At 39.8% G+C, this 15,457-nt stretch overlaps 1 protein-coding gene across 22 annotated transcripts in view; it reads left to right on the top strand.

The window, feature by feature from the left end:
• DOCK9 (dedicator of cytokinesis 9) overlaps nucleotides 1–15,457 on the top strand; it is a 354,977-nt gene that overhangs the window by 325,598 nt on the left and 13,922 nt on the right. For 12 of the 22 annotated variants that reach the window (XM_037065816.1, XM_037065821.1, XM_037065832.1 and 9 more), the window contains 6 exons: nucleotides 7,321–7,443; nucleotides 8,066–8,179; nucleotides 8,377–8,382; nucleotides 8,835–8,870; nucleotides 9,725–9,871; nucleotides 13,217–13,427. In XM_037065816.1, the coding sequence (XP_036921711.1) occupies nucleotides 7,321–7,443; nucleotides 8,066–8,179; nucleotides 8,377–8,382; nucleotides 8,835–8,870; nucleotides 9,725–9,871; nucleotides 13,217–13,427 (637 nt within the window). The remainder of the gene's footprint in view (nucleotides 1–7,320; nucleotides 7,444–8,065; nucleotides 8,180–8,376; nucleotides 8,383–8,834; nucleotides 8,871–9,724; nucleotides 9,872–13,216; nucleotides 13,428–15,457) is intronic. The other 10 variants (XM_037065829.1, XM_037065835.1, XM_037065818.1 and 7 more) reach the window with 2 other exon arrangements.

The raw sequence follows: 15,457 nt of genomic DNA on the forward strand, positions 1-15,457 counted from the left end.
AACACAACAGATTTTTTCATAATGACCTCAATTATCTATAGTATTGACATGCTACTTGAATTCAGGCTTCACTTTATTAAACTTTCCATGTGGTTTTGGTTTGACTAAGCAAGAGTAAAAATAATACTCAAATTTTAGCCTCCCATTTAAGAGCATTTGGCCCAGGAAATTACTCATAAACTCTATTTTACATATATTCATTAAGTGAGCAAAATCCAGGACCGTTTAAAAATTTACCTGAAATGCTGCCATATACAGATGCCTTAATGTGGATAGACAGAACATTATTTTTTTAATTATATTTTATTGAATATGCTAGTACAAGTTTTTTCTGATTTTTCCCCCTTTGCCTCCCTCCATCCAGCACCACCAACTCTCTTAGGCAACCACTCCCCCCACCATGTGTATAAATTTTTTGGCTACTCCATTTCCTATACTGTACTTTATATTCCCATGGCTATTCTGTAACTATCTATTTGTTACAATTCAAAAAAACTTGCAATTCCTCTCATCTCTTCACGCATCTTACCACAACCCCTCCCATCAGGCAGATATCAAAATGCTATCTGTATCCATAATTCACTCTCTGTTCTTCTTGTTTGCTTAGTTTATTTTTTAGATTCAGTTGTTGATAGATATTTATTTTTGCCATTTTATTGTTCATAGTTTTTATCTTTTTTCATAAATAAGTCCCTTTAACAGTTCATATAATAATGATTTGGTGGTGATGAACTCCTTTAGTATTTTCTTGTCTGGGAAGTGCTTTATCTGCTCTTCGGTTCCTTTTTTTTAAGGTTTTATTTATTTATTTTTAGAGAGAGGGGGAGGGAGGAAGAAAGAGAGAAACATCAATGTGTGGTTGCCTGCCATCTGGCCCACACTGGGACCTGGCCCGCAACTCAGGCATGTGCCCTGAGTGGGAATCAAACTGGCCACGCTTTGGTTCGAAGCCCACACTTAATCCACTGAGCTACACCAGCCAGGGCTGCTCTTCGATTCTAAATGATAGCTTTGCTTGGTAGAGCAATTTTGGCTGTAGGTCCCTGCTTTTTGTCACTTTGAATATTTCTTGCCAATCTCTTCTAGCCTGCAAAGTTCTTCTTTAGAAGTCAGCTAACAGTCTTATTATGGGAACTCCCCTGTAGGTAACTAACTTCTTTTCTCTTGCTGCTTTTAAGATTCTCTCTTTATCTTACCTTTGGCAGTTTAATTATGATGTGTCTTGATGTGGGCCTCTTTGCATCCATCTTGTTTGGGATTCTCTCTGCTTCCTGGACTTGCATGTCTATTCCTTCACCAAATTAGGAAAGTTTTCTTTCATTATTTTTTCAAACAGAGTTCCAATTTCTTGCTCTTTCTCTTCTCCTTCTGGCACCCCTATGATGTGAAGGTTGGACCTCTTAAAGTTGTCCCAGAGGCTCCTTAAACTATCATTGTTTTGGACTGGGGTCGGGGAGGGGTGGATTCTTTTTTCTTCTTGTTCTTATTGGTTGTTTTTTGCTTCCTTATGTTCTGAATCATTGATTTGGTTCTTGGCTCTAGTCACTGTGTTATTCTTTCCCCATAAATTGTTCTTTATTTCAATTAGTGTATTCTTCGTTTCTGACTGGATCTTTTTTATGCGGTTGAAGTTCTCACTAATAAGTTCTTTGAGCATCCTTATAACCAGTGTTTTGAACTCTGCATCTGCCAGAATGCTTATGTCCATTTCCTTTAGTTCTTCTCCTGGAGTTTTTGATCTGTTCTTTTATTTGGGCCATGTTTCTTTGTGTCCTTGTTTTGGCAGCCTCCCTGTGTTTGTTTCTATGTATTAGGTAGAGCTGCTTTGAGTGCATGTCTTAGTAGTGTGGCCTAATGTAGTAGGTGTCCTGTAGGGTCCAGTGGCACAGCCTCCCCTATCACGCAAGCTGGGTAACTGAGGTGTGCCCTTTGTGTGGGCTGAGTGCACTCTCCTCTTGTAGTTGAGCCTTAGTTGTTATTGTCAGATCAATGGGAGGGATTTACCCTAGCCAGTCATCTGCAAGGACTGGCTGTGACCACTTACCACCAACCTCTGCCCTTCATGGAGGATTAGCTGTGCAAGGGCAGGGTTGTGGTGCTCTGACATGGTCTGTAGCTGTCAACTGGGTGCACAGGTCCTGGGGTTTCCTGGGTGTTGCAGGTCAAGGTTGGCCACCACTTGTATTCTGCCTGAGCTATAAAGCAATCCGAATGGTTGCTACTTGTGCTGGGCTTGGAGATTCCCAGTCAAAGCCAAGCTGTGAATCTAGGCTGGCTGCTGCTAGTGCTGTGCCTGGGGCCACTTAGCAAGAGGTACAGGGGCTGTGGGCCCACTGAGGCTGGGTCTTGCTTGTTTGAAAGGATTTAGGAAGTTGCGAAGCATGAGCCAAGACCAGTCTATTAACAGCCGTAAGTTGGGTGGGATGGAACCACAGGTGATCTCCAGGGCAGGGCGAACAGTGTTAGCCAGGTTGATAGTCTCAGATATAGCAGCAACCTGCTGGCTCTATGAGAGACGGGTTCAGAAAAGGAACAATGGCTTCTGCCCACCTTTCTGTCTGGGAGAAAGCTGACTGCCAATTTGCACCTTGATGTCAGACATTTCATTTCCTCCCTGTGTGCCACTGGTTCCTTTCAAGCTGCTACTCTGGTACATATACCAGCTGCTACTCTGGTACTGGAGCTCAGAGGGAGTGAATCTGAGGAAGTTCATGTGTGAGTTCTTTAAGGGGATCTACTTTGTACTCTAGCAAGTTTTTCCACTGACTCAACCCTGATGGTTTTTGTAGCCAGAAGTTAAGGGGACATATTTTTGTGACACTGGAATCCTAGGCTGGAGGGCCTGGTGTGGGGCTGGGACTCCTTGCTCCTGAGATATCCCTCCTGAATTTTGACCCACCACATGTGGATGTGGGACCAGCCCATTCTGCCTCCTACCAGTCTGTATGGACGTGGTTTCTTTTAATTCAGTAGTTATCACACTTCCATTCAACTTGATTTCTGACGGTTCTGAGTGATGGTTGTTTTATATATTAGTTGTAATTTTGCTGTGGTTGTGCAAAGAGGTAAGCCATGTCTGCCTACACTGTCATCTTGACTGGAAGTCTCAGAACATTATATTAAAATCTACTAACATCTGTCTTATATATTATTTCATTGTTGTGATAGTTGTATGTCTTTACACATTTTCATGTCTCATAAAATTATCAATATTTAATTACTAATTTATGTTTGACGCATAAAAAACTTCAAGTGTGACGATGTAGTACTTTTTAAATCATTTTCACATGACCAACCTCATCTCTTGCTACTCTCTGATTCCAATTCTATAATCCAGTACTTCGAACTACTTGCAAATTCCTCCCACATCATGCTGCCTTCTTCCCCATGTCTGCCTATCTGTTCCCTCTCCCTGGAATGTCTCCCCTCTCATCCTTCCTGCATCCACTTATATCTTTTACCTTTGCCTCCTAAATCCTGACAATTTTTACCAGTCAGTCATCACCTTCTTCAGTCCTCTATGCACCCCCCTTTCCTCATCACTGATGGATACCACTCCTTTGCATCCCTGATTCACTGCACATTTCTTCATCAGCACACTTACCACCATCTTTTATAATCTCCTTATGGATATGTCTCCACAATCTCAGCTCTATGAGAGCAGGAAATGCTTTTTTCACTTGATCATTGGTCTCCCCAGTACTCACCCAGAGATCCACTGACTACTGTTAAATAAATAAATCCCTGCTGCTCTTAATTCAGAGTATTTATCTTTGTGACAGGCCCTACTCTTCATTTACAGTATGACAGAGGATCAAACATATTTAAAGGCAACTATAAAAAGCCTTAAAAATATATTAGCAAATTGAATCTAATAGTATATGAAAAAGAGAAATGCAGCGTGATCATTGCATTTCTCTGCATCTGATAGGTTGTCTCCTTATCGCTTAGGTTCTTTTCTGGAGTTTCAATGTGTTTTCTCATTTGGGCCATCTTTCTTTGTCTCAGCTCACCTGTTATGTTGTAAGGGGTGAACCTTAGGTGTTCACCAGAGTGGGGCAACCCACGTCACTGGGTTGTGACGCTGTATATGGGGTGGGGTCAGAGAGGAAAGTAAGCTGCTTGCTGGGCTCTTGACCTGCTTTCAAGAGACTGGCAGTTTCTCCCACTACTACAACCCTACAGATTTCTACAGAGGTTCTGAGACTTTGTTTTGCCCGCATTGGAACCCTGGATTGCACAGTCTGTCTCTCTCCCCAGTTGCTGCCTCCCAGTTTATCCACACAAAAATATGGGACCTCCCAGTCCATCAGCTGCCATCTTGCCTGGCTGGTCCACCAGCACCTCTTGCTGGTCATCCTCTTCACCCTGTCTGCCTGTCTCCACCTCTCCTACCAGTCTAGATGAATGTTTCTTCTTTAATTCCTTGGTTGTCGGACTTTCATACAGTTTGAGTTTCTGGCCGTTCTGATTGTTTTTTGTTTTTTAATTTGTTGTTGTCCTTTTTTTAGCTGTGCAAGGAGGTGGGACGCTATCTACCTACACCTCCATCTTGGCCAGATCTAGTTTAAGAATTTTAATAGAGGCATGGTGACTACCCAAAATTCAGTAAATAGAAATCTCCAAGGGAAGGTGAAAAGGATTTTGGTGAGGCAGGCCTAATGCCTACCACACACCATCACTGAGTTATCCTGAGATTTATAATTTGCATTGAAGTCATGCTTAGTAACTCTTCATGTCTCAGCATTGACATCATTCCTCAGAAAGGAAAAAATTGTTTTTCTAATTATATTTATAAAAAGAGAACTAAGATCAAATATTGAGAGCCTACATGAGGCTATAAGTGTCAATTTTTTCCTTATAGTTAACTACTACACACTTGTACAATGTGACCCTTCATTTCTGCTTGCAAACATGTTTGGAAAATGGCTCATTAAAAAAGAACATAGTGCCCTGACTGGTGTGGCTCAGTTGGTTGGGTTTCATCCTACAAAGCAAAATGTCACTAGTTCTGTTTCCGGTCAGGACATGTGCTTAAGTTGCAGGTTAGATCCCCAACTGGGGCACATCAGGAAGGCAGCCAGTCTATGTTTCTCTCACATTGGTGCTTCTGTTCTCTTTCTCTCTTCCCCTCTCTCTAAAAATCAAAATTAAATTTAAATAGGTGACTTCCGGCCAAGCTGGAGGCATAGGTGGAAACACTGTCTTAAACCAAGTTTAATACAGCAAAGTTTTAGTAACAAAAACACAACCAAAACACAGAAAATTGAACTATACCGAAGTTTGACAACAACGAACCATTTAGCCAGACCGGTAAGAAGGGTAGGGCCAGGGGCTGGCTGATGCGGGTTGTGCAGGAAAACTCAGCCAGACCGACGCAGGTGCACAGGCAGCGGTTGGCAGATCCCAAGCATGGGGTTGCAACGGGCAGACCCAGTGAGGGTGCAAGGCAGCAGGCTGACTACAGTCACACATTTGCGTGCAGATAAACCAGGAGAAGAAGTGAGCAGTGAGACAGACTGCGCAAGTCCCAGCAGCAGGAAGCAGCAGAGGGACCGCCATTGCCCCTCTCTGACCCCACCCCACACACACAGCGTCACAATCCAGCAACTGAGTGGCCCCACCCTGGTGAACACCTAGGGCTCTGCCCATCATATGTAACAGGCGGGAATAGACCAAAACATTATGGCTCAAGAAGAACTCAAGGCCCCAGAGCCAATAACTCTAAGCGACCAAGAAATAGCCAACCTATCAGACTCACAGTTCAAAACACTGGTGATCAGGATGCTCACAGAACTGGTTGATTATAGTCACAAATTAGAGGAACAAATGAAGGCTAAACAAATTGAAATGAAGGGAAATGCACAGGAAACCAATAGTGATGGAAAGGAAACTGGGACTCAAATCAAGGGAGTGGACCAGAAGGAAGGAAGAAATGACCAAACAGAAAAGCACAAAGAGACAAGAATTCAAAAAAATGAGGAGAGGCTTAGGAACCTCCAGGACATCTTTAAACCTTCCAACATCTGAATTATAGGAGTACCAGAAGGGGAAGAGGAAGAGCAACAAGTGGAAAACTTATTTGAACAAATAATAAAGGAGAACTTCCCCAGTCTGGCAAAGGAAATAGACTTCCAGGAAATCTAGGAAGCTCAGAGAGTCCCAAAGAAGTTGGACCCAAGAAGGAAAACACCAAAGCATATCATAATTACATTAGCCAAGATTAAAATGAAGGAGAGAATCCTAGAAGCAGCAAGAGATAAGGCGACAGTCACCTACAGAGGAGTACCCATCAGACTGTCAGTGGATTTCTCAAAAGAGACCTTACAGGCAAGAAGGGGCTGGAAAGAAGTATTCCAAGTCATGAAATCCAGACACCTACAGCCAAGATTGCTTTATCCAGCAAAGCTTTCATTTAGAATGGAAGGACAGATAAAGTGCCTCTCAGATAAGGTCAAATTCAAGAAGTTCATCATCACCAAGCCCTTACTATATGAAATGTTAAAGGGACTTAGAAAAAGAAGATAAAAAATATGAACAGTGAAAGGACAGCAAACTCACAGTTATTAACAACCACACCTAAAACAAAAGCAAATTGAAAGGACAGCTAGATCAGGAGCGGAACCATGGAAATGATCACATGAAGGGTTAGCAACAGGGGAGTGGGAGGAGGAGAAGGGGGGAGAAGGTACAGAGAATAAGTAAAATAGACGATAGGTAGAAAATAGATAGGGGGGAGGGCAAGAATAGTATGGGAAATATAGAATCTAAAGAACTTGAGACACATGGACATTAACTAAAGGGGGGGAATGGTGGGGGAGGTACTGTGCAAGGTGGAGGGGAATGAAGGGGGAAATAGGACAACTGTAATGGCATAATCAATAAAATATATTTTAAAAAATTAAATAAAAGAACATAGTGATGAGTTGTTAACAAGTGTGGAAATTAATTTAAAAAATACTTCATATTTTTCCCTGGCTGGTGTAGCTCAGTGGATGGAGCACAGGCCTGTGATCCAAACAACCACGGTTCAATTCCCAGTCAGGGCACGTGCCTGGATTGCAGGCCAGTTCCCATCAGGGGATACAGGAGAGGCAACCACACCTCGATATTTCTCTCCCTCTCTCCTTCCCTTCCCCTCTAAAGATAAATAAATAAAATCTTTTTTAAAAAAGTTTTAAAAAATAAAAATGAAAAATACTCTATATTTTGAAATTTTCCTCCTAACCATCTTAATCAGTTATGCATTCTGCAAGGAATACAATGTCATCTTCCTTATATAACACTCTTTTCTGGCTGATGGCCTTCTTCTTTGATCAGGATGTGCTCATGGAGCTCCTAGAACAGTGTGCAGATGGACTCTGGAAGGCTGAACGCTATGAACTGATTGCTGACATCTATAAACTCATCATCCCCATTTATGAGAAGCGGAGAGATTTTGAGGTATCTGAGTGGTTTGTTTTTTCCAGTGTATAGGACAATGGAGTGACATACGTCCCCAGACTTTCTTACATGCAAGAGAGCAGACAGACCACTGTCAGAGATGAGCAAGTGGTCTCTGACACTTGGTGGCGGCAGTCACCATCCTCAGAGCCATCGGGCATTGTACACACAGGCCCCACCTCTACACAGACCCCAAATCTCAAAACAACAAAGATTGTTAGTTTTGGCACTCTACTTTTGAAAGGTTGCCAGGAACAATTTTATAAGCACCAGGTGCCTTTTTTTCTTGTAATGCTTTGTTGCTGTACCTGCATGGGAAAATTAAGGACTAAGAACATCATGTTAAGACTTTATTGTCTCTGACATTTCATGTTAATTTGAAAGCAGAATTTGCTTACCACATTGTGGAAATTTGATGAGTCCTTATATTCACACTGGCCCTTTGGATAGGAAATATTGCAACTCAGAGATGATCACTGATATTTGTGCAGTCAAAATATATTCTTGATTTTTCTAAAAACTCAAGTCCAAGGATTTTTCACCCACATGATCTCATTTGTTATTTTTAAATTGATTTTACTAGTTACAAGTAGGAAGATATGGGTTTTGTTCTGCTTTCCAGAGGCTAGCCCATCTGTATGACACTCTGCACCAGGCCTACAGCAAAGTGACCGAGGTCATGCACTCAGGCCGCAGGCTCCTGGGGACCTACTTCCGAGTGGCCTTCTTTGGACAGGTGAGCCTCTTCTCTACTCTGTAGGCTGTCCCAAGTCCTTTTTTATTTTTTTAACTCCATAAAATTGTATTTTGTAAATTTTCTGCTTATAAATGCTAATTTCATGAATTTGTCATATTTAGTATGACTGTTATCTTTCTCAGTAGTAAACTTTCTGCTTTTTTTTCTTCCTATTTTTTCCTTATTACTTTCTTAAGGCAGCGGTAAGTTCTTCCTCCATAAGACTTTCTTAGCAGCATCTTTGGTACTTCATATGGTTTAAAAGTTTCTTTTCTAAGTCTGTATGTATTAATCTGTCCAGTCATTACAGACTCCAAAGTAATTAACAGTTTATTTCATTTACAGAAATAAATCATCTGTGTCCTCATACATCTATACTGCATGTTTTAAACCAAAGTTAAGACTTTCTGGTCTCTTTTATCCCTGTGCGTTTCTATGTCTTGTAATATAGTATCTCCACAAGTATATTTACATTGTAATATTTCAGAAACCCTACATGAATGGGTTAATTTAAATTTAACTGAACGTTTAACCTCCAAGTCTCTAACATAACTAAATGATATAAATTATAATCCATTTATTTAGAATGTGTGGTTTTCTATGAGCATTATGTAACCTTAAATTTATCCTGTTATTGTCTTTTATAACTTCATAGCAATACCAGTTTACAGACAGTGAAACAGATGTGGAGGTAATTACAGTAAATGCTTAATAAGCAAATAATGAAGTGAAATTACTGCATCTAAACTCCTATTTTGATGTGGGGTTTTTTTGGTTTCATATTAGCCTGCTTTTTTAAAACACATACTGTAGTTTTGCCACCATTTTTCCTCTTCCATTTTAGATGAGAAACGTTTTATTTTAATTTAGTTCAATATTAACCCCAATCTGCACTTATAAATTTTCAACCTTTTTCACTTCCCATGCAGTTCTAAGACTTGTTTTTATTCAGACATGCTTGGTGCTAAAGCATGATAATAATGCAAATGTTGGTGATATGATACCATATGACTAGTAATAATGAAAATATTTTCTGATATCATGCTACAGCCCTTGAATATTTTTCTCATCAGTATAGCAAAATAGAATTTATACAAACTTTACATAGCTTTTGCTAAACCTATTCTAGACCTATTTATGCCATAAAATCCTCTATAAGTGGGAACATTCAGGAGAAGGGATGTATGTGTATTTCTGAGGCCTGTCTCGAGCAGGCTGCTGAGTTCCGTTTCTTGGGAATGTGAAACAGGCTTGAATCCCATCATCAGACTTCATCGAGAGAACACAGTCTTAAATCTCCAGTCTTTCATTTTACTCAACACTTAATGATAGCATTTGCGAATGAGTTTGCAATTGTGTGTTTTTCCTTTATCTTTGTACCCAGACTTAATGTTATTATCATTTTCCTTCCTATTTGAAAAGCCTGTTTAGTTAGGATTTTATGTTAGAGTCATTTATATTTTTTTACCCTTATAATACCCTTCCTGGGTGGTAGCCTTGGGCTTGTATTTGGTGATAGTTTTCTAATTGTGCTCTATGTCACAGGGATTCTTTGAAGATGAAGATGGAAAGGAGTATATCTACAAAGAACCCAAGCTCACACCTCTGTCAGAAATTTCTCAGAGACTCCTTAAACTTTACTCAGATAAATTTGGTTCTGAAAATGTCAAAATGATACAAGATTCTGGCAAGGTATGACTATGTTTGGAAACATATTATGGCAATATAATATCATTTTGATTATTCACGGTTGACTATATATGTTCATAAATGTGCATAGAAGAAAACAAAGACGCAGGAAAAAAAAATAAGAATGGTTGGCCTTGAGTGGCAAGTGTGTAATTTTCTTCTTAATACCTTTTCTTTCTGTGCTTTCCAGATGTCCTTCATTAAGCAAATTTTTATTTTATAATTTAAAAAAGACATTCATTTACAAATTAATGTCTGAAAGAATATACCCTTTGTAGTCCAGATATTTAGAAACTCTGTAAGAGGAGTGTCCAAGGTTCTGTTTCTCATAGCACTTCTTCCTTGCTCTTAGCATAGGCATATTTATCTGACATTTTGACTGATTGTTGAATATATGGACAGATAGACCAGCAGATGGACACATCAGGAAGTGAACTAGCCAGCACACATTTGTAGAAATGAGATCTACCTTCCACGTAGAGATTATATTGCTCTCCTGAAGACCATTTCTAAACCTGCCTTGTTTCTCCTATACATTTCCAAGTGTCTTCAGGATATCTCCAGAAAGTTGGATATCCCTTTGCCTCCTGAAACTCAGTCCAAAATATTGCTCCTGTTCTTTGCATTAAAAATGCTTCCCCTTCCCTGGCTGATATAGCTCAGTGGATTGAGTGTTGGCCTGCGAACCAGAGGATCACAGTTCGATTCCCAGTCAAGGCACATGCCTGGGTTGCAGGCCAGTTCCCAGCAGGGGACGTACGAGAGGCAACCACACATTGATATTTCTCTCCCTCTCTCCTTCCCTTCCCTTCTAAAGATAAATAAACAAATCTTGTAAAAAATGCTTCCCCTGTTCAGTTTCCAGCAATGATAAGCTCTCCCTCTTTTAGAGTCCCCAGTGTCTGGAATCTGGCTCCTTAGAGCCCTTCATTTTCTCTAGAGAAGAATCTTCTAGTCTCCTGCCTAAGTGGTAGGGAGGAGACAAAGAAAGGGGTGATTCTGGATTCTGGATATAGGAGACAGGCAGAGGCTGAAGGTCTCATGTTTGGCCTGCAGCCTATCACCTACTTGCCTTATGTACCTCATTCCTATTTTCCACTGACACTGGTGACTGCACTTAGACTTTCTCCAGACCAGTTTCTCCAATGAACATTCTATTCTCTTATGGGGCAAGGACCAGGGAAGTGAACCTGGGGTTTTGCTGCTTCACATAGACATTAGGCCATTTGCCCTGGTTTCTGCCCCACACCTCTCCTGGTCAACCTAGTCCTAGTGCTAGTGTTCTAGAGATACCAGTCCATTCAGGCTGCTGTAACAAACACAATAGACTGGCTGGTTTATAAACAACAGACATTTGTTTCTTACGGTTTCAGAGGATGGAAGTCCAAGATCAGGGTGCTAGCAGATTCAGTATGTGGTGAGGTCCTTCTTCTTAATTCAGAGGCAGCTGTCTTCTCTGTGTCCTCACATGGTGGAAGAGATAAGGGAGCTCTTTGATGTCTCTTTTGAAGGGTACTAATCCCATCCTAAGGGTTCTACCCTCATGACCCAATCACTTTCCACCTTCTAATACCACCACATTGGAGGTTAATATTTCAAACTGAATTTAGGGGACACATAGACATTCAGTCTGTAGCAGCAGGCTTCTCAGTGATGCTCTGACTCACTTGTTACTCATCTCTGTCAGAATTTGGATTAGAACTTCTTCTCTCTGCCAAATCAGATAGCACACCTCCATTCACCTGCCTTCCAGAAATTCATTAAAGTCTCAGATCCACAGCTGCCTTCTGTCCTCTTTTCTTGGTCCTTGCACACAAATTCTATATTGCCATTTTAACAGATTCACACAAAGGAAAAGGGTTAAACACCTGTCATTGGTCTGTGTTTAACCAGGAACCTCAGTACAACTGTATTAAGGCCTACTTTCTTCCTAGGTACATTACTCGGGTCCAATTTGCCTTTCTCTCTGAAACTGAAACCTTTGTCTGGGTCAAGTTGTGGCTTGAAAATTATAGCCTATTCTCAAGACTCTCATGTATTCTCCTTCTCCTTTTCATATGTAGTCCTTGATGTAGCAGCTGAAAGACTTCCTAGACCTTCTCTTCCCCTAATTACCAGTCTTCCCTTCCTTCTATTGAGATACATGTACAACTTTGAAAATGAAGACTAGGGAAATACCACTGAAATAATAGGGAAGAATGTTCATTTCCACTGCTTTAAATTGTTTTTACTAAAAAAAGTTAAGTTTAATAGGTTTGAATACAATTACAGTGATTGGCCAGATGGCCTTTTCTAAAATAGAAATAACTCATGAATATGTATTTTCTTAACTTTGAAAGGTTAAGGTATTTTCACATCTGTTTTCATTTTTCTTTACAAATGTCTCTAAGAGAACAGTGGTGCATGATAATTTGAGACCAGTAAAACTATTTTGGCTATGTTTGTTTGCCTGCACTGATGCCAATCTACTCTCCAAGCTCTCTGAATTTCTTTTTTGTCCCCTTTTATTGTTCTGAAAGCTTGATTGTAATTTATATGTGCCAAATTGATTTGTCTCCCTAATAAATTAGCTTTGGGTTTTGTATGAAAAATGCCTATGTTTAATTTTCTAGCATGTCCCAGAAGTTAAAGCCCAGTGTTCCAGAAATGTTCTTTTAAAAGCATAATGTGCTGAGTTAATCTACATTTATGGTTAGATTAGTTTTAGATTATTAGGTTGTACCTGTATTTAATTAATTCATCTACATCTGTTTAAATCTAATCTTTCTACAGATTAATTATAATTTGAGGGCCTTGGTTTTGAACATTTTTACTGAAATAAACATTTCAATGTTTTGAAAACATAATGGGGAATTAAAATTCTAGATTAAACAAGACTAAGAATATCACATGTAAATATAAAATGTGATCATTGATAGTTTTTGGTTCAAACACAAATAGCTATAAATAACATTCTGGGGACATTTGAGAAATTTTAATACAGACTGGGTATTGGGGTATATTAGGGAAATAGTGTTAATTTTCTTAGGTATGATAATGTATTTTGGTTATGGAAGAGAATGTCTTCATATTTAGGAGATGCTGGCTGAAGTGTCATGATATATACTACTTACTTTGAAATGGTTAGCTAAAAATACTTTGTGGGTGTAGAAATTTGAAACAAATATAGCAAAATATTAGCAATTGTTTTAAGTGGTAGGTATGTTCTTTGTACAATTTTTTTTCAACTTTTCTGAATTTGTCCAAAGCTTTTACTAATAAAAAGTAGAAAAACACAGTTTAGGCATGCTTTGAGGGAGTACTTCAGCTAGCACCAATTTTCTATTTTATTTGTTCATTTATTTAAAGGTCAACCCAAAGGACCTGGATTCCAAGTATGCATATATCCAGGTGACACATGTCATCCCATTCTTTGATGAAAAAGAATTGCAAGAAAGGAAAACAGAGTTTGAAAGATCTCACAACATTCGCCGCTTCATGTTTGAGATGCCTTTCACTCAGGCTGGGAAGAGGCAAGGTGGGGTCGAGGAGCAGTGCAAACGGCGCACGATATTGACAGGTATGGTTTCCCTAGCTCCTCCCCTTAAGAATCAGATCTAGATGGCAGCCTGGACACGAAACACAGAGCTCTCTAGAAGGGATCCAGAAGCTTCTAGAATTGGAAGTTCCTTCAAGCTTAGTTAACTTTCCTCACAAATCCATTTCAGTTTAACATTTATCAAATACTTGCTTTGCAATAGTCATGACATTTTTCTCGTTCTCTGTTTGCATTTTCTTCTACCAGACCAGAAGTTCATATTCAATCTCAGGTCACTTACCATTCTTAGCATCTGATAAAAACAGTGGGCATTTACCTCCTCAGAATGCTTCTGCACACAATTTCAGGTGGTTTACAGACTCCTTCTGAAACCCACATGGATCCCTCTTAAACCTGTGGCCACCAGCTCAAGAACCCCTGGCCATAGTACTATATCTTCCTCACAAGAAGAGACCCTTTAATGATCTCAGGTCCCATCATGAGCATGCTCAGAGATTTTAAGCTGGGTGAATAAATAGAACATGATGCTGGATCCCTTCTACCTGGTCTCTGAGAGCAGTTGATCAACCTCAGCTTGAATACCTCCAGTACCAGGAAGCTCAATGTATTCTGAGGCCACCTATGCAGCTGTTGCAGAGTTTTAATTATTTTTTGGTACTGTTTAGCCATCAATCAGCCATTCTCAAATATATGTTTTGCACTATTTCCCAGTTCCTGATAATTGCAGAACCACATTAGGAGTGATTTTTACCTTCATTGGGAGGTCAGCAACATGGCAAGGGTAACCTAAAATAAAACACTTTGACCTAAAAAAAATCAGTGGAGAAGCCTATTCAGAAGACCTGGTGTGTCTGTATGCACAACCTAGCCACATTTTTCAAAGAATGGCCATAGTTAGATTGAACCAGGAGGCAACCGGTTACTAGTCTAGGAGTCAGTCTTGTCAGTGTTCCATCGGGGCGATCACATGGCACATTATAATAAATAAAAGAGCACTGCTAAGGTACAGCATTTCAGGTGAGGCTCTGCTCTCACAAGTACACTTCAAAGGGGTGAATTCTGCGGGATATGATTTATATCTCAATAAAGCTGTTAACAAAGTATGGCTCATTATAAAATAGCTCAGAACAGCGTATTACAGAGAATTTTCACCCTTTCTATGAGGGAACTGGGATAAAAGGTAAAAATTGTGTGTAAAAAAACCCTACATTCTTTTTTTTAATCCTCATCTGAGAGTACGTTCATTGATTTTAGAGAGAGAGGAAGAGAGAGAGAAACATTGCTGTGAGAGAAAAATATCGATCAGTTGCCTCCCATATACACCTTGACCTAGGATTGAATCCACTACCTAGGTATTTGCCCTGACTGGGAATCAAACCTGTAACCTTTTGGTTTATTGGACGATTCTCCAACCAGTTGAGCCACCTGGCCAGGGCAAAAACTTAAGTTCTTAAAAAATGGTTCCTACTCCTGTTCTTAAAGTAATAAAATAACATATAAAGCACAAACAGTATTGTCTCTCCCCTATATGTCATGACTTGTTTTTCTAATGGATACAGTAGCACATTCTTCTTTAATGAGGCAAGATAGCTACATTTCTAAATGGGATCATTTAATGAGAACTGTCAGCTTACAGTGTTTGTCACTGTAGTAGTGATGACCTTAAATCAGTGCTTATCCAAGGTTGTTCCTGGATCTGCAGCATCAACATCACCTGGAAACTTGTTAGAAATGCAAATTTTCCAGCCCAATCTAGACCTATGAATCAGACACTAGGGGTAGGAGGGGCAGTGAGTTGTGGTTCACAAGCCCTTCCTTCTAGTGATTCTGGTGCCACTCAAGTTGGAGAACTGCTGGTTTAAATAAACTCCACTCACTGGTGAGTCAGGGCCAGGATTTTTTATTATGATTTTTTATTATTATTATCACTGGTACCATACTGATTCATGAACCGTTATTACCATAAGGTATTTTCCCTAGGCATGTTTCCTTCTGGGTTACTGTTTACCATTTTGTCACAGAAATATTTTAGATTAGATAAAGATGAGCAA

Source organism: Sturnira hondurensis, unplaced genomic scaffold (assembly GCF_014824575.4).
Source record: "Sturnira hondurensis isolate 20B ecotype Veracruz unplaced genomic scaffold, ASM1482457v3 Scaffold0016184, whole genome shotgun sequence".
Classification (NCBI taxonomy): domain Eukaryota; kingdom Metazoa; phylum Chordata; class Mammalia; order Chiroptera; family Phyllostomidae; genus Sturnira; species Sturnira hondurensis.